This window comes from Seriola aureovittata, chromosome 5 (assembly GCF_021018895.1).
Source record: "Seriola aureovittata isolate HTS-2021-v1 ecotype China chromosome 5, ASM2101889v1, whole genome shotgun sequence".
Taxonomy (NCBI): domain Eukaryota; kingdom Metazoa; phylum Chordata; class Actinopteri; order Carangiformes; family Carangidae; genus Seriola; species Seriola aureovittata.
In genome coordinates, this window is record NC_079368.1 from 15,236,131 (window position 1) to 15,255,976 (window position 19,846).

Here is a 19,846-nt window from a genome sequence, read left to right on the forward strand (position 1 = left end):
GGTGGGAGAGAGTGATGGGTGAAAGCAGAAAGTCGGAATAAGGAAACGACTGAACTGGTGAAATATAAAGAAATGGTGATGGAGAAAAAAGTAATTGTCTTTTAAAGAAACAATATCTAATCTATTTTTTTTTTGGGGGGTATACAGTAAATTCATAGTGTAATGATGTCATGAACACTGATGAACTTAATGATTATTATTAGTTTAATAATCATTCTGTGGATAGATGCTGTGAGAGTATTGTGACACTGACATAAGGGAAACAATGAATGGACCCCATTTTAAGAATACAACACAAAAACATGCCAATGGCAAACCTTTTTTGTGACAATGTTTCCATGTTCATCCGTGAATTGTTCCTCACTCACTTGCTCCCCAGGAAGATCTTCAACCTCATCGCCCTGTGCACAGAAAAGCATTTGTACGTCTAAATAAACCACAACCTGCACTTCCCTTTTCGTGAAAGTACATTTTTAATGCTACAAGATATGACTTTCTGAGTAAACTCGGGATGATGGAAAGATAATTAGCACTCAGCAAATTATGGACCAACAGCATGTTAAAATAGTTGTCACTGCAGTGTAATTATGTCCATGCCATAAACCCATCCACTAATTGGAAACACAGAGAAGCAGATGAATGACAGATGGGTGAGGGGATGTTTCTTAGTGACACTTATAATTACAGTTCATGAAGTTCATGACAATGCTGTAATAGCCTGTAATAATTTACAGCCTGTCTACACAGCTATTTATAAGCTCAGACAAATTCCTGCAGTGAGCACAAGTGAGAGCTGAGCAGAAGGGTCGCTCGGGCCTGTGAATCTTCTGAATAAAACTCCAAAATTCAAGAGTCGTACTGTGTACCAACACTGAGGCAGTTTCAGGTACAGTAGGAAGAAAACTTTTTATAGACCAAACTTGCTAAGCCCAAGAAAGACTATTTACATCTGTAACAGCAGAAGATAAACTGAGCCACATTCTCACAGAAATTTGATAGCATTATAAAGATTCAAATTATTAGCAGATTAATCATTATTGTTGTATTGATTTGACTCATAATTCTTTGCTACTGCCCAACACATTTACATTTCCTTGTTTAATCCTTTCGTCACGCCCACTCAAAACACAATTCTAGCCTGCAAATCCTTCAACATTTCACCTAACAATATTTTCCTCCTTCCTCTTTGCTTTCATTACTGTTTCCCTGCCAGTAAATCCTCATCTCCAAATTTCAGATTGAATCTCCTCTGTCCCTCCTCTTTGTACCTTGAGGATGACTCTGCGGCGGACAACTCTGGTGGTGACGTTCTCCTCTTCATCAGCCACTCCCTCGACCTCACCGAGCTCACGGTCCAGCTGAACATGTATGTAGGTGAGCACGGACCGCACTGAGCCGCTGGCTATGTGGAGGACATTCTGACAGCTGATCACCAGGAAAGCCAGCAGCACGAAGCTGAAGAGGAGCTCAGTCACCAGGGCCCACATCGCCACACTTTGATCCCCGGCAAATCAACACAGCCTGCACACGACAATGCACGACCCCCTCAGCCACTCCGTGACTCCTGTTTCCCCACGCAGCACCTCTCTCAGCCAAGAGAGGAGGTAATAACTTCAGTCCCTCAGGCCTCTTGTCACTGCTTCATTCACACTGGCTTAGTGCCTTTTAGTTCATATCCGTCCTCCACTAGCTGGGGCAGGGGCCCTTTCCCCAGTTCCCTATTCCTTCTCCTTCGCACTGTCAGGTCAGGAGTAACCAGTCAATGACAAATCCAGGCAAAAGCAACCTTGGGAGGCTTCTATTCCCACCTCTCTCTCTCTTTCTGACCATGTGATCTGTGGTCTTTAAATACTTCTGGCTACTCCAGTGCGGCTCTGTACGCTGTGGTAAGAGCACTAAGAAACTTGCACCCTGACTTTTCTCATGTAGCTGTTACTTCTTGCTACCACAAAATATTTCCCATTCCTAATGATCCACACAGCCTAGCAGGTACATTTCCTCAACATCAATCATAACTCTATGCAGACACAATTATGCAGCACTCACTGCATCCAAATAAAGCCAAAATGGACTCTTTAATCACCTGTATCAGCCGGTATGAAGCCAGTATGAAGCCCACAAAGGCCCTAAACGCAACACTCTATTTTTGCTCTCACACAGTTTCATGGCAGAGATTGTCTTTTACTGTGTGATGTGTCTGTGTTGTGCCAGAAAGTTAACGCGTGGGAATGACTGGGGTGGGGATCATGTAACATGAGTGGGACAGTGAGAATGCTTTCTATATTTGGCTGGACATGCTGTTTGTGCCCATCTTGGGCCGTAGACTCTGTGTGTGTGTGTGTGTGTGTGTGTGTGTGTGTGTTTATGTTTGTTGGCTGACTGGCTCTAGGATCTGTAATGAATAATATAATGCTGATTTGAGCTTTAAGTCTGACTTCAAGGTGTGTCTTCTGGGAGAGGCAGTTAAAAACCTGACAAAATGTATTAGATTTGTTTCTGCTTGTTGTTTGATCAGCACGATAATGAACCTGCTTTATTTTATCTGCCAAAACAACCTAGGAAATATTCTGTTCAGCTCTCTTACTACTTCACAGCATTTCTCTGCTAAAGGCAGGACAAACATGTCTCTTATTCTGCATAGGAGCAACACACTCACCTGGCCCTTCAGGCGCACGTCGTCCCAGGCCCTTAGCTCTGGTACCCTGTGTGGGAAGCCCAAACCCTTCTCAAATGGCTGGGTACCTCTGAAGTGCCCCCGCAAGATCTCTGAGTGCCCCATGTCCCTTACAGGCTGAAGCAAGGCCTCCTGGGACATACGGGACTGGTCCTCGTCCACAGTGTTACGTACTGATGACATCATGGTGTCCATGGCCTGCCTGGGCTTAGGCTGGTTGCCCACCCAGGCCTGAGTAGGGTCAGTGACAGGGATCCACCCCGGGCCTGTCTGTTCCTGCAGGTAGGAAAGGAAAGAACCTCCACCACCTCCGTTTCCACCATTACCTGACCTGGAAGGAGAGAACGGATCAGTGAGGAGGTGGTACGTGCACTGTATGCTTACTGCAAAGACAGACAGCTGTCATAACCCCTGGGTGATCACTTCCTCTTCATGGAATTTTCGAAACAACTCCAGTTTACCACAGACATTTGCTGACATGCAATTAGGTTAAATGGCCTAGAAGCACAGATTTATTGTTTGCTAATGAGATTGTGACTTTGCACTGTCACCTGAGAGGCAAACAGTGGGCTGACTCACCTATCTCCATTTCGATCTGCAACACAGCTCAGACCAGGTGACTCACTCAGCCGAGCATACACCCTTTGCTGTCCTGCAACAAGAGAAAGCCCTTCCTCTGAGCCCGTCCCTCCTCCTCCTCCTTCTCCTCCTCCTCCTCCAGCTCCATCACCACCAGTCGTACTGGTGACTGCTGATACCTCCGAACTTGCCTCTGACCCCTGACCATTGTTCAGCCCGTTAAGATTGATCCCAGCAATGGTGCCCCCAAGCGAGGCTGGCGTGGCAGTGCTGAGCGAGTCAACACCCATCTCTGAATCGTCTTCGGGCAACTCAATGGAGCCACTCAGCACCCCACCCCCTCCACTGGCTGCGCTTGCCTGACTGGCCGGCCGACCTAGGCTTCCATACGGCAGCCCCAGCAGACCTTCTGAATCATCAGCATTGCTGCACTCCAGCGAGGAGTCCTCCACAGGCACCAGGGAGGGGCTGTTGCCTGAGGGCCACACCTGCACATCAGACATCTCCATGAGGGTGTCTTCTTCTGTGGTGGCAATGGGTGCACAGTCCAGACTGGAAACTTCCTGCCAGTAAGGCTCAGCGCCCAGCGGGGAGGGCAGGCTGTACTGCATGGAGGCCGGTGAGAGAAGCTCTTCCTGCGCGAGCCCATAACCTGGAGCGAGACAGAGAGAGGCACACTGACACCCGGCCCCCCACCTCGCTCCCCACCTCAACCCCACAGCACCGGGAACCCGGGAGGGGGTAAGTACCCCTGCCCAGGAGCTGGGCATCTAGGGGAGGAGTAGAGGAGGCTGAAGGGACAAATGGGAGAAAAGTGGGGAGGGAGAGAGGGGAGGGCCAAGACAATAGGAGCTGGAATAAAGGTGCAAGGAGCTTAGGACAAGAGAGCAAGGGCAACTTTTAGAAGTGGGGTTGTCAAGCTCGATCAGCCAGCGCTGACGGTGAGAGCGGCAGCGGCAGCAGCAGCAGACACAGCCAGATGTACCGAGAGACTGAGACTGAGGTTCGAACCCAGCAGTGACTGATGCTGCTCTGCTGGCTGCCACCTGCGGGGAGACGGACAGGAATTACTGTCTCTGGGACACTGTCTGACACAGCTGTCCAACAGTGACAAACTCTTTGTCACACATACACATGCCATAAACACGCTGTCTCACTCTCTGTCTCATACTATCACACATACACTCACACTCATAAATGCATGCATTCAAACCCACTCAAAAACAGGCAGGTTAATATTGTTGTCAGGCTGGATAGCATGCATGCAGGCAATCTCATTCTCTACTCACACACATGTTCACACCTCAGCTCACACCACACAGCTTCTCTCTCACTGACACATATATATTTGTTATAATGCACTCAATATAACACAGCTACACTTAGTTGGCAGTTTATTAGGAACACCTTGCTAAATCTAATGCAATCAAATACAAAAAGTCCTGCAATAAATCCCCCCTTCACAGAAGTTATATGTTCAGTTTGTATTGAAACTGATTTAGACAGATGTTGATTCAATTGTATGATTATTTTGGAGGAGGTAGTTTGTGATACTGTTGAACTGTCTTGCGTTATACAGACAGTTGTATATTGTTTTGTCCATCCCAATTATAAGCTTTATGAAGGGAGGATTTATTGCAGGATTGTTGTATTAGACTGCATTAGTTTTACCAAGGTGTACCTAATAAACTGCCAACGAAGTGTATATGAGCATATAACTTGTAGTATTGCTGATATTTATGCAAACACATATACAGAAGACTTGATTTTCCCTCTGTTGAGAAAGCCACATGGTTGCTGCCTCAAACATGTATTTGATTTAGTATTTCAGGTGAAGTTGTATCAAATTGATACATCAAAATTGTTAATGTACTGTGGACTCAGGTCACTCCTACAACTGTTTCTTGAACACCCTTTGTAATAGTATCTCTTCTTTTTTGTAAAGGCAGACCTGGCATGATGGAGCATAATGTCACAGCAGCAGGAATGATTTCTTTATTGAAATAATAATTTTATAGTGCACAAAAAATCTAGTTGGAGACTATGAAGAGTGTGCGTCTACTCTCATCAAAGACCTACTGAATTATTTATCCTGAAAATGACCAACTGCCCTAAAAATTAAGTGAAGAGCTTATGTAAAAATTTTGATGGATGACAATGCAGGTAAAGCAATGTGTGAGTGGTACTATTACTGTAACACCACACGACCAAGACATATATAACCAGAGGATGAAATAGGAGATATGGTGCAGGCCAAGAGCAGGAAAGAGAAGAGAATTTCTCTCCTGCATGATCATGTGTGAATGCATAGGAGAGGGAGAGAGAGAGAGAGAGAGAGAGAGAGAGAGAGAGAGAGAGAGAGAGAGAGAGAGAGAGAGAGAGAGAGAGAGAGAGAGAGAGAGAGAGAGAGAGAGAGAGAGACACTGACTGTATGTATACACTGTATAGTGATGACAAAACGGCGCAGAGCTGTGCAGGGTGTAACTTGATTCATGGTTGGCAGTACTGCAGTTGAGTACTGCTGAGAGTGCAGGAGATATTTGTGACACCGAGCAACCAAACAGACTTCTTGTCCTACTTTCTGTTCTCTCTTTCAGCCTCTCAACTGCTGTCATCTCTCTATCGAAACTATGAATCATAAATACTGTATGTCTATAATTTTGTAGAGAGCATTGTCTAATGAAGTTAAAAGTTAAAATAAAACAGACAAAAATCAGATGTAAAAACAACAATACACTGACTCATGTTCACATATTTTACTGTACTACCAGAAAACAGAAAATATTGGCTAAAGTGTTAAATATAAGTTTAAAATCACAATTCCTCATTTATCTGGGTCAAGATTTGTCAGGTTCCTTGAAAGTGAAGGGGTCCCATTCACAAATGCTTGATTGTCCTTTGGCTTCACTTTAAATACTAATACAAGCTGCAGCAAATACAATTATAGTTTTAATAATATCATTAAAAAACAGCAAATTCTAAATTCAGCTGGAATCTACTGACCACCTATTTTCACTTTAAATCCTTAACAAACCTATTCACTGTATTATGGATTACTTGCAGATGGAAATCTGAGCCATGACTGTGGCTTTTTCAGTTTTCTCTTTCCATGTTAGTAGATGAGGCAATGGCAGTGAAAGAAAGAGCTTTGGAAAAGAAAGAAATTGAGGGAAGGGAAAGTGTGAAATATGAGAAATGTGGCTGTGATTGCCTGACCCCCCTGATTGAAAGACACAAATACAGAAAAACAAAGCAGTGACGCCCACATAAGAATACATGTAAAGGAAACATACTAATTTTGCCCATACACCTAAACACTGATACACTGGGCACACGTATATGAAAGACACAAAACACTTACAACTTAAAACATACATAAAGACGCTCACACTGATACACTCACACAGACCGACTGATGAGATTCACATTACACAATAAGCACATTTATAATATAAAACTGACCATTGTACAACACTCACAAAGACATTAAACACATATGTTTCAAACAAAATCAGGACACACATGGACACAATTTATGTAGAATCAATGACGTACAAAGCAACCACAACATTCATACATGAACAGAGCAGACACAAGTCATAGTTCACAAAAAAAGGTTTATGTGCCTTTTTTACCCCCCATAGGACAGGTCACTGAGGAGGAACAGGGACAGACTGTAGGATCAATATCAGTATGCATGCCATGCAGAGACAGATGTCTATCGGTTTAGCAGCCTTAGGTGCCAATGCAATGTTTGAGTCGTCATCTCCAACAAGTATTACTCCTGCCCTTCATCCCAGTGTCTCCATGCAAACACAGGGGGAGATGAACGATGAAAGTCAGCCTTCATGCACATGCAGTCAGGCAGAAGGGCAGGGAAAGAAGGGATGGGAAAAGAGGGAAAGGACAGAGTGGGAAAAAGAGAAAAGAAGGGCAGCAAGAGAGAAAGAGGAATATAAAATAGGGTGATGAACACAGACAGAAACAGTGAGAGAGAGCGAGGGTCACCTCCCCCCTCCCAGTGGGTGCTGAGTACACAGTCTGTGTGAGGGTTATTGGTCTCAGAGCGGACACTTAAAAAGGTGGGGTTTTCAAGAATACAAAAAATAAAGAAAATGCACGACTAGTCGCAAAAAAAAAAAAAAAAAAAAAAAAGATAAAGATGTGGGTCAGAGGTCACATGAGGTCGGCATGAGGTCAGAGTTCGGAGAGGAGTGAGAAGGAGGAAGAGTAAGGCGGCTAGGCTGCAGATGACATGTCCAGAGAAACACAGAGAGAGGGACAGATTCACAGGGAATGAAAACAGGGCTCCCAAAAGGACATTCGGTGCACCAACATTAGCCCTAAAGAGACTCAAACTACTCGCCATGCAACCACAGGCAGACAGTATTTAAATGTCCCCTTACAAAAGTCTAAAAGAAGGGGCTCTGACGCTATCAGTTATTGTGTGTGTATTTTCATTTTCTAACCAGGAAATTATCTTGAATAACCCTTGGAAATTTGCTTACCTACAGTAGAGGTGCATTAGAACTATGAAGAAAAACTGATAAGTAAAATCCTACTGACATCGCTTTCACAATAGAAGGAAAGACAGAAGATAGAGAAAGATAGAATAAAGGCTGTAGTGTGACTCATTTCTCTACACTAACAAATATTCTTGCTGCTTTTTCTGTAAAACCTCTCGATAAAAAAAATGCTATTTCGGTGATAATAACAAACGGCTTCTTTTGTATGGAGGACTGAACCTGACTTAAATTAATAATTTGACATTTTTGGAAATACACATATTCCCTTTCATTGCAAAGAGTTACATGAGCAGATGGAAGCCACTCTCATGTCTGTACGCTAAATGTAAAGCTACCGCTAGCAGCCAGTAAGTTAACTTAGCTTAGCAAAAAGACAGGAAACAGATCCCTTCTCTAATTATCAAGTTAAAGCTTGTTTGTTTAATCCATACAAAAAAAGTTTATGTGCTGGACTATTTGCTATTACTTGGCATGGTAACTTCTTGCCAGGAAACCCACAGAGACTTCAGGAAGGTACTACTGTGCACCTGGCCAAAAACAGAGCCTGGAAAGAGCTAGGCTAGCTGTTCCCCCTGTTTCCAGTCTTTTTGCTAAGCTAAGCTAACTAGCTGCTGGCTGTGGCTTCATATTTAACAGACACTTTTGGCAAGAGAGTAAAATAACATATTTTCAAAAATATCAAACTATTCCTCTAATATGAAATGAGTAAATGAATAAATTCACCTGTGAAACAAATTGAGAAATAAATAAGCTATTCAAAAATGTATAAATAAATCTAATGCACAGAAATCAAAAGCAAATTCATGCATTTTTATTTATTTTAGGGCAGCAGCTTGAAAGTTATTTTCAATTTCTTTGAACATTTATAGATTTATTTTTCATTTATTTGCCTGTTTTATTTATTTGTTCTTTTTCAATTTATCTGACCATTTAATTCATTGACTCATTTATTTTATTGCCTTATAAGTCAGGTTTGGTCTTCCACTTCGTAGACGTACTAAATAGCAACAGTAAGGAAAAACGTATTGAAACCCGTCACTGTGATCATTGTGAAATAAGCAGAAGACACAATATCCACATATTCGTAGTGCCACCACGTTTTTACGCAGAAAGTCAAAGCAGGAACGGCCTTTGGGAGGCAAGTAGCCAGACAGATAGACAGACACACCACAGATACACGGTTATCAGATTCACTGCAGCTGTGATCTGAACGTCTCCCTTTTCACCCTTTGACCCTCATGGTCATATCTGTATGCATTGTTACATCTCTGATTATTGCTCCAGTTTTCACAGAGAGGACCTGTCACCTGGCGGACTGACTCATCGCCTGCACTGGATACAGAGAAGAGAAGCCAGTCCATTAAGAGGGAGGAGGGGAGGGGGCTCACACCAGTCCGGAGGTGAAAATGGAGTCAATAAGATGTAGGTTATGCATGTGTGAAGGAAACCATGAGGAAAAAGAGTAAAAGACTGAGGACTGACAGTTGTTAAGAAGGGCAGCTATACTAGGCTATACTTAGCATATATGTGGACTGATCATGTATGACAAGGCATTGTTTCATTGACAAAATATCCAAGCAAAAATGTAGTCCATCTAAATTTAAAATGGTGCATAAAAATACTATAAGCTACTGATCTGAATATTCAAAATGAACACAGATCTTAACCACAACAAAAACAACAATAAACCTATTATGAAGTTTATTTATCTCTATGTGGAAAACCTACACCACTTGGAGTGTTTTGCTCAGTTGGGGGTTCTTTCAAATTCTGGGGCTTCAGCAAAAACACTGACCCCCACGCATTCACCATTTCACCATTTCACCATTTCACCATTTAAGCAAACCTTTCTGTATACTTCGCTATATTTCTCTACTACCTTCAACCACAGTAAATAGATACAGTGTAAAATGTATAACCAAAGGCACTACAGAGTTTGTAGTGCAGTAGGAGTGTCCTGAGTCCCTCTGCATATTGCTGGGGGTAAAATCCTGCAAAAGTTTGACGTTTGTGGCAGCTTTCATACACAACAGCATCATGGGAAATAAAATAAGAAAGACGTGGGGACAACACAGAGAAATCAGAGGGACACAAACTTCACTTTACCTTCAGGGGATTTTAGGGGAAAGAGGATGTATGTTTATTGGAAAAGTGGTTTGGGATCGAGGCAAAAAGGGACATGGGGAAGGGGCTGCATTGTGGGATCTGGGGAGGGAGCTTACCATTGGTCATACCAGGGGAAAGGTGTTCTCTCTCGTTGTGTCTGCGTCTGCTAAGATCACGGGAGCCTTGTCTTGCAGGCTGAGGCGGCTGGCCCTCCAACATGCTGACGATGTCCATACGGTCAATACTCTTCAGAGCTGTGTACAAGCTCTCCACTGCAGCGAAGACGCATGACGGAGACACGCAAGCACACAAGGAAAAAGGAGGAGGGGGGTTCCCAGCACAAACAGCAATGCAGTTACAACACCAATCTGACTTTGACTGGATGAAAGATGCAGCAACACAAAGAATATGAGGGGATGAGGGAAATTCACAGCAATCTCAGATCTCATATACTCACTCTTGGCCCTCTTGCCCTCACGGGTGGCCCACAAGTTGAGCAGCGCAGAGCTCTGCTCCAGCAGGGAGTTGGGATTCTCCACACGGATCTTATTGATGTCATCCACACTGAGCTGAAGCTCACGTGCCAACTCTGTTTAGAAAATCAGACGGAAAAGATCAAGTAGGAAAGGGAAATATTGATATCATTTAGTCTACGTGTCATGCTGTTGTAGCATACACGGTCTTGTTCTTGAAATGGTACACTGCTTCACAGTAGCTCTAACCACAAGAGGAAGAATATTTTGTCTGTAAAATAGCTATGGCTCTTGGCAGGAAAACAGAAAATAATTAGTTTCAGTGGCTGGTTGCCATGTTATAACTTTGTTTAATCAGCAACGAGCTAGGCAAGCTTGTCAGACATAAAGTAAACATGGATGGTTCACAGCACATAAAAACAGATTTAATACATAAATCTATATCATATATTAGCATATTATAATGGTATATAGTATATTAGTATTAGTATAGATATATAAGAATATATTACCAGCCCAGCTCAGCCCCAACTGTTCCGCAATCACAGCCATTTTCAGCTCTGTCCTCTCCATGGCACTCATTGACGCTGCAGAGACCAGAGCACAGCTGAAGCTTAAACATCTGAGTCTATTTAATGTAAAATTGAAATTATCCCTGCAATGCGATGCTCATGGATTCTGTATATGGAATAGTGCTGAAGCTGAAGCAGTTTGATGGAAAAAACTGTGGGAGAGTGAGAGCCTCATACCCATTGCAGGCTCATTTAGGGCGCTGTATCTTTCTCTTAAAGCCAGCGGGGTCAGAGTTCTCCTCCGGTCTTCACTCCCAACAATCTGTTAGTGGCAAACAAACACGCACACACCAAACAGACATCTCAGGATGAACTGTAAATTAGACTGTAAATAAATACTCCTGATGAGTCCTTTTAGTGTAAATCTAACTTTGAGAGCTTTACCTTGATACATGGAGGCATGGTAATGTTGAGGTTACAGAGCACATGTTGACTGTCCTCATACTTGGTGGACTTGCGCAGGAAAGACAAAAATCCAGTGGGCTCTTTACTGCTATCTCTCACCTTAGACACACAGACAATTGGAAAGCAATGAAGACACATACATGTGTACAGTGGAGACAGAGCTGGTATCGTGAGCAACAAAAAAATATTAAACTGAGGGAAGATTTGTAAGAGAAAGCCAAATGATAATACCTTAACAGAGACAGGAAGTCGGTTATCTCTGAAGGCCTGGAAGCTGAAGCAGCGAGGCTGCTGGGTGGCCTTCCTCACTGGCACCAGATTGCCTGAACACTCCAGGTGAAGGGGCATTCCCTCCATCACCTGCAAGGTGTGACATGGGTGTTAGCCAAAGTGAAAAGAACTTACAGTAGAAACATGTGCCAGGGCCCCAGCAGTACCTGTGTCCTCCATTATAGTCTTCAACAAACTTCAAGTAATGAATCCCAGGTGTTTGACAGAGGGTTCGAACACATAGTATTTAGAAATACAACTTTATCACATCAGTGTGATGTGCTGCTCATCTCTCCAAACTGACCTCTATGTCTCTGCTGCGAGCCACTTCTGTGAAGTTCTCATGTTGCTCCAGGGTTTTATCCATCTTGTCGTCGGTCATGCAGTAGCAGCGCAGGCGGCCCTCGCGGAGTTCATTCATCTTTGCAAACACTACAAACTTGGCCATGTAGGGTACGGCTGACAGCTCTCTGTAGAGGAGGTTGGCAAAGGAGACGGCCTCAGCTGTCCGAGGACAGTCTGCGAGCCAGAATCTGAGAGGAAATAACGACATTTAATTACAGCACTGTACATAAATCTTTGTCTTTTATAATCACAGTCGAGCTGATTGCTAGAATGATTTGAGATGGCACAGACTTATATTAAACTTCATTTAATGGTATGATGGCTGATATATTATAGGTGTTGCCAACTGAACTTACCTTGCTGACACATTGGTTGTGAAACTGGCACAGTCATTAGCATAGACAAGCTTGGTTGTGCCAGTGATGTCCTCCCATTGGGCCGGAGCTGTGCCACCTGGGAATCAGGCGGGATGAGAAAGGCCAAACTGATTAATCTAGATTTAGCAAAGGTCATAAAGAAGAAGTCTCAGGGTGACAGTCTTTGTATAAAAGTAAGAAAGGAAACTTTTCTGTCCAACTATGACACCAACACTGACATCCCCACCGCACACCAGCAATTTTGCCTCATAAATCTTTCCTGGCCATGGAAGGAAACTGCTCCCGTCAACACACACGCACACACACACAAATCCCAGTCATGGCAAGCAGTACCTATGACAGAGCAAAGCAGACGCAGACTGGTGGTGTCACCCTCCCCAGAGTCTCGGGGGCTCTCCTTCCAGGACGGGGGCAGGGGTATACGCAGGCCGATGGGTCGGTGAAATTTGCGTCGTCGAGGCTCCACAGTGACAACAGGGCTAAAGTTTGCCTGGTTACCCAGCAGCTTTGCAACCAGCTCATCTGGAACTGGCTGAGCCTGAGTTTGAAAGTAAATGACGGGAAGGTTTGATGGTGTGGTAGAAGGAAGGGAAATTAGAGGAGAAAATATATGAACAGGCAATGGAGATTTAAAAAAAAAAAAAAAAAAAAAGAAGATGTTGGGAAAACAGGATAGCAGGTGAGATAATGGGAGGTAGATGATGGAGCAATGGATGAGCAAAAACGGGTCAAATAGAGGACAACCAAATTGGGGAAATTAAAGATGAAGAGAAAGAGAGAAAGAGAATCCCACAGTGAATAAAATACCTCATGGTTTTAACAATACATTTGGAAAGACAATAGCAACACAAATTGGTTGTAGGACTGAATAATTATTTTTTATTGTGAAAAGTAACAATGTGTGTTAACAAGAAGTGTTTACAATCATTGATACAAAAAGGATATCAAAGAAAAAGACTGTGGTTTTTCATAAGGCCATTCATGACATGATTACTACAGCAACATATTAGTTAAATAGATTTGTTACTAAAAATTATGAAATTGTTAAAACGAAATTGTACAAGGAAATACTCAAAATTAAAATCATGTCTGTTTTACTTACATTCAGTTAGATTTACTATATTCAGCTTGGAGGTTACGGCATGTGTGGTAGCATTTAGTTAGTTTACAAGAAGCATTTAGCTTGTCATAAATTCATAAATTCATTCATTCATTTGTTCATTTATTCGTCCTAAGGACAGATGTTGAACCAAAACACACAGCAGAAGGTCCATTCATACTGTATCATACTGTCATTTTGGTTTACTGAAACATAAAATGACATTTGATGATTAAAACTCATAAGTTGCAGACCTAAATATTCAGAAAGAATTTCAGTTAGTTTTTCTTTCTATACTTTGTTAAAAACAGGAACGAATGAAATTAGTCTTGAGCTGGAATTCTAAACAGTGGATATATTTAACCTGTCAAAATAAAAACACTGGCAAATGGGTCCTTGGAATCCCATATCAGCAGGTCTGAGAAAATGGTGCATATTTATACAGCAAACATTTCCACAATGCTAAGAATTATGTAGGCAGAAAATAAATATGATATTTAATATAGTTTTTGTTTAGAAACCTTAATAAATGTCTTAAATTGTTGGAAACTGAAACTGGTAAAGGTGAAAAGTGTCACTGTGCCAAAATGTGGTTGAGTGAATTGTTGACTTTAGTGAGTGCAATCTGCAATTTAACCATATTAAAAGATCACATAACCAAATGTTCTGATTTAGATTTTACAGCTAACAGTCCAATGAAATGGTATCATTACTTCTATGACTTTATATTGTCTTTTTGAAACAACCAAGGGGGCAGGACATTAGACAGTTCGGACTAAACCATCAGTGGATGCTTGTGTAAAAAAAGGCTGTTTTGATCTGATTGGACAGGCAGAGAGGTGAGATTGTTAAAAAGTGCCCATTTCACAGGATCCTTATAAACATGTTGTTAAAAAATAAGTATTTGCTATATAACTATGTATGGTAAAGTGTGCTAAAAAATGTTTCTCTTGTCTTTGGTGTGTATTTTTGAGGAATCTTGTATTTATATGAACAAAAATGGGCCAAGAGCTTCAACATACAGTGATATAACTACAATTAAAAAGGTTTAAGGCTCAGGTGCTCAGGTGTCATCCCTTTTTGTGTGAAAACACTTCTGTTTTTCTAAAAATAAGGCCTTTTTAGCACATTCTTATACATTCATGATACCAAAACCACTGGACAATGAGTATAAACACAGTCTTTCCAGGTTCCACCAAGAATGCATCAAGTAATGTTTGACTTAGGTATCTCAAATTAATGTGTTAAATATACTAAATACAGGGCTTTGCCAGTGACATAAATACATTAGTAAGAAAGACATCACTGAAGATAAAACAACAATAACATATCAGCACCAAATGAGCAGTCCACAGTTGTATAAAGGTGCCAAGTGCATGCACTATGTGAAATAAAAGGAAAAAAGGTCCTAAAAAATATGAAAAGCAAAACAAACAAACGGAAACATGAAAATAAATCAGGAAAACTTGGCACAAATGCTGATATGATCAGGTCATTCCAAGATCAATCAGAAGACATCCAACATGCTTTTTTCAGGCAACACAGGCATTAACGATTCTGTCTTTCCTCTCCTTCCTTTTCCACATCGTCCCATCTCACCTGCAGCCCCAGGCGGACTCGTTTGGTGACTGCCGTCTCAGGAAATGTGGCCTGGACCAATGGCACCAGTTTACTTGTCAGTTGACCTCCCTCCGGACCAATCAGGTCACTCTCTTGCTGGACGCGTGATACAACAGCAAAGTAAAGGGGGAAGTCGGTAGAGATGATGCGACGAATTCGCTTCTTCCCAAGCTCCTCTTGACTTTCTAAGTCTGGGCAGAGAAGAAATGGTTAAATGATACCACTCGGTGACAGTGTTTGAATGTCCGAGCCTGTAATCAAGCATGACACATTTAAACCCTTACCCTCATCCATCCCATTGAGGATTGTTTCCAAAACCTCGTCGCCATAGCGATTGCGATGTTCTTTCCAGACAGAGCCATTCTCACTCCTCAGCACCACGAGCTCCCGGTCACCACGACCCAGAGCAGCAAAGTGCGGGATTTCCACTATCACTGGTCTGAACAACACAAATGGATTGTACATGAACAAATGTTAATCATTTATTAGAAAATATATAAAACGATAAAAGGTTATTGTATTGATCAATGACCAGGATCGATATTCATCAACATAAACTAAATGTAAGCTAGTAACTAGCTGACTTTAATTTACTGAATTCTAATTTTAACAAAGGCCTAAAATGAAATTAAAAAACCTTAACTGTCTCAGGTGAACAAAGAGAAGAAAGTTTCAGTTGCTGGCAATACTTTTATATTTCCCCCCATTTAGCATTTATAAGCACTTAAAACACTATAATGTAATTGTAAGCAGATATAAGAGTTTATTAATGTATTTGTTAACCACTGTAACCCGTCCTGTGGACACCCATAAGTGAAAGCTGCAGTAAAAAAACACAGTTGTAATAATGTAAAATGTCCTTATAGCTTTGTATAACTAGATTATAGTGTGTAATAAACCGTTTATTAAATGTTCATATACAGCTTACAAATGCTAAAGCGCTTTGAAGTAATGTGCTACCCAGTGGCTTCCTCACCCCAGGAACTGCATGCCGGCTGGACCCAGGGAGATGATCCTGCTGGCCAGCCCCTCTCCCTCCACCAGAGGAGGGGGGCTGGTCAGCTTCTGTGGCTTCACCAGGCGGCAGGTGATGCGGGTGGGGGCCGCACAGGTCCGCGGAGGTATGATGACACGCAGACCATTATGCCTGCTGCCTCGCATTGAGCCGCCCCGAGCATCCACCATAAAACTTACCAGGAACCTGTCATTGGACAAAGATTGTGATTATTAGATGCCAGATCAGATATGAAATAGAGATGACGTGAAATAAAATGCTTTCTTCTGCTTTATCGCTGCACTGACCCTGTGTGTATGGGACTGGCGACTGGGCTGACATTGTCTGACGTCTCAGTCGCTGGGCTGCTGGGAATCAATGAGTCCTCATCATATTCTTTGGGCAGTGGAAGTGGAGTGTGTTGCTACAACAAAAAGAAAAACTGTTCAAGAACACTGTTTAGCATAATGTTTTATATGAACTGTATTATTTACACCATAATCTGTTTAATGGAGAGGATATGGGCTTTGATAAAAGATTATGACTATACAGTGGATAATGGAGAAGATACATCATTAAACTTCAAAAGCCCGTTGAGGATTGATGTCATGTTACAAAAAACGAGGAAACTACAATAACTGCTTATTGTTGCATTCTTCCAAAGAAAGTCAAATCAAAGTATATATTTTTTAGTCTTAATCAAAACTGTGAGTTTAGAATAAGACATGTACACAATACACAACCCTTCATATCAAAATCACATTTAAAAACACAAAACTTGATTCTAAAAGTTGACCTTTGAAATACAAGTTTGACTACAAAAACACAGTAAGTGGACCTTAACTCAAGGTTCACTTACTAGCTTGTTACTGAGCATGTAACTGCATCTCAGTCTTCATCAGCAGGTGAAAGTTGCTCGATCGACATTTATTCCACTGAAGAAGACTGTGAGATGTGGTCCTTTAGTAAAACTTTAACTCCACTGATTTGTTTAAGTGACAACATTTCAACTTGGGCGTGGAGATGACAAATTTATAACAGAGACCCTGCTTTGCAAACTGGGGAGGACAAGTTTGAAAGATGATGGCATATAATGAAAGACACTATTGAGTTGCATTATGGGAAATTAATGGATCTAGGATTTTTGGACCATTCTTATTTGTCTTGCAATTCCCCCAATGTTATGGAACTGCAGGATGAAATTGCTGGAGAACAACTTAATATTTTCAGCTTGCAGTATCTTAGTCATGCTGTTCTGTACAGTACCTGATCTATCACATGTTCTTTCAGGATAACGGTCTCTGGAGAGACACGGGGGATCCTGGGAATGGCTGGCGAGTAATTTCTGTTGTATGAAAAGATGAAAACACAAGTCAGATGAAAAAAGTTTCTCCACGTCTCACCTCCTCCCAAGTGCTCATCCCTGGTGTTCAGTGAGTGTCTATGTTGTATTCCCCTCTTTCCATCCACCTATTAGCCTGTGGCTACCAGCTTGGCTCTCTCCCCTACTTCCCCACCCAGCCCCCCTTACGCTGTGCCCAGCCCTCTCTCGTACTCCAGTGATTTCTTGGGGGAGAGGAAATCGTCATCATGGTCTTTCATGTCATCCATCTTCATGTACCTGGCCCCTTCTGTCCCCAAGAGCTCCTCTCCTTCAGAGAACAACATGCCAAAGAGAGCGAACAGACCATGGTCAGGTTGGTGAAACAGCACAAGAGAAAGAGAGAAAGAAAAGAACAAGATTGTTAGCAGTGGTTAGAAGGGTTAGAAAACATGATAACCCAGGATTTAGGTGATGGCTCTGTGATTTAGGGGTTAGACTGGTGAAATGAGACATTAGTGACGATGTTCTGTACACTGACCTACTGCTAGTCTGTGGCAGAAAAAATAAATGCAGCCACTTCTATAGAATACCAGAAACACTTAAAAATAGGGTACAAGGACAGGAACAATACAGCAGGTCACTATAGTCAGTTGTAGTTTCAGCCTGCTGAGTCTGACACTTTTGATTCAGCACAGCTAAACATTACTACATTGAAACAAGAGAGGACAATTTATAAATGTAGTGTTGAGTTTTCAAAAACCCATAAAAGCTCAGTTAGAGACAACAGCATTATAGATGTGCGCAGAGCACTGTCTCTGGGGAGAGCATGCATCAGCATAATCTCATTCCAGAAATTTGTTGTCTAGTGAATAAACAGTTATTGAACTGGAGGTTTTAGAGGTTTCATCTGGCTCAGAGAGTGATGTATGAGGAGATTTGCTCTAAAACACATGAATACAAAGACAGACAATCACAACAGCATCAAGACACGACAACACACGTGACAGGAGTACAAGCTGTTCTTTACTCCACCTTGAACGCACAGTACAGCACATCTTGATGTGAGCAGAGGTGGGTATTTGGTTACTTACCCCCCAAAACTTGCTGCAATTTTCTAGATTTCACCAGCAACAAAAGCAGGTCTTCCCTGTGTGTATTAATTTGTGATCATATCGGCACAGCTTGTGTGAGTGGGTGTCTGTATTCGCTGCAGAGCCAAAGTGATGTCCGTAGGTGTCATTACACTATGTTTGACTCTGTGAGTGCACTTCCCACAGGTTCATATGAGTCAGCCCGTGTCCTGGATATTCTCTGTCTTGTGTGCCATGCGCATGTTCCACGTCGGGTAGGCAAAGTGTTACTGTATGCAAGCCTTTACATCGGACATCCTGCCAGCATCATTTTATCATTCCGGATATGAGATGTGTCTTTAAGATGGCAACTCAGCTACTTTCTATATTTAGAGCAACGGTGACAATCTGTCAGTTAAATTATCAGGGGACTAAAAATATCAAGACATAATGTCCTCTGACATCATTGTCAGGGTTGTTGTTAACTTCAGGCATTAAAAGTTAAACCTGCAGTAAGTGATTTTGTTTTTTGGCCATTTAGAGGCAGCAGAAACAAGCTGTGAACTATGAGGTGACACTATCACTTTTAAGCTGATGACAAACTTATTAGCAAACAGTTGCTTATTGACACATCTAAAGCAACATTAGCATTTCTTTTGGTGTCATGTCTCTGTCCACCTGACGAATCTAATTCCAATATTCATTCTCCTTTTAGCTCATTTTTGGTCTCTACCACTCCTAGGGGAAATATCTAGCTACTGAGCTAGTTTGCTAAATGCTACACTATGTTAACAAGCTATTTGCTAACTGGGTCTGTCTACTGTTTGGTGCTGGGAAAGTAGTGTAGTTGGTTATTAGAGGTTTTCTGCTGTGAACAGCTGCCTTTTGCTATTGAAACTTTTTGAGAACGGTGAGAGTGAACCAAAAACGTAATGTTTCAGCTCGGAAAACCAAAACAATCAGTCGACAGTCGCTATAAGCCTTTGTAATTCTCATAACACCCATGCACCTCCTTTCAGATGCAAGCAGTCACCTGATCCATTGTCAATACAAAAATGTTAATTATAGCCACTTTAACCATTTTATTAAGCCACCATTCGCCTCAAACTGCAGACCCAACCAAGACAGTTCACATGTAAGATGCACGATGGAGACAGATTGAAATGCAGACACTACTTTAAACATACATATCAAAACAATGACTTCAGAGAGAAACTTACACAACTCAACTGTGAAATACTAAAGCTCACAAAGCAGTTTTTGGACCAAATATTCAATAAATTTGAATTGATATTAGTAACGATGGATCCAATACTTATAGGGGTGGTCTGTACGTGCTGACTATGACTGTAAAAACAAGGCCTGCTGTCATCACATGGAGGAAAAAGGACACCTGGAGAGTTAGAGGATGA

The 19,846-nt window shown here is 42.0% G+C and overlaps 1 protein-coding gene across 16 annotated transcripts in view; it reads right to left on the reverse strand.

The window, feature by feature from the left end:
* ank1a (ankyrin 1, erythrocytic a) overlaps window positions 1–19,846 on the reverse strand; it is an 88,960-nt gene that overhangs the window by 6,968 nt on the left and 62,146 nt on the right. For 8 of the 16 annotated variants that reach the window (XM_056376122.1, XM_056376114.1, XM_056376120.1 and 5 more), the window contains 18 exons: window positions 17,572–17,692; window positions 17,307–17,385; window positions 16,349–16,464; window positions 16,023–16,247; window positions 15,331–15,485; window positions 15,026–15,237; window positions 12,661–12,865; window positions 12,307–12,403; window positions 11,910–12,138; window positions 11,567–11,695; window positions 11,315–11,434; window positions 11,108–11,192; window positions 10,871–10,945; window positions 10,343–10,474; window positions 10,002–10,157; window positions 3,254–3,905; window positions 2,657–3,005; window positions 318–401 (listed from right to left, as the gene is read on the reverse strand). In XM_056376122.1, the coding sequence (XP_056232097.1) occupies window positions 318–401; window positions 2,657–3,005; window positions 3,254–3,905; window positions 10,002–10,157; window positions 10,343–10,474; window positions 10,871–10,945; window positions 11,108–11,192; window positions 11,315–11,434; window positions 11,567–11,695; window positions 11,910–12,138; window positions 12,307–12,403; window positions 12,661–12,865; window positions 15,026–15,237; window positions 15,331–15,485; window positions 16,023–16,247; window positions 16,349–16,464; window positions 17,307–17,385; window positions 17,572–17,692 (3,221 nt within the window). Of the gene's footprint in view, window positions 1–317; window positions 402–1,268; window positions 1,786–2,656; window positions 3,006–3,253; window positions 3,906–10,001; window positions 10,158–10,342; window positions 10,475–10,870; window positions 10,946–11,107; window positions 11,193–11,314; window positions 11,435–11,566; window positions 11,696–11,909; window positions 12,139–12,306; window positions 12,404–12,660; window positions 12,866–15,025; window positions 15,238–15,330; window positions 15,486–16,022; window positions 16,248–16,348; window positions 16,465–17,306; window positions 17,386–17,571; window positions 17,693–19,846 lie in introns of those variants that run through there. The other 8 variants (XM_056376121.1, XM_056376118.1, XM_056376117.1 and 5 more) reach the window with 6 other exon arrangements.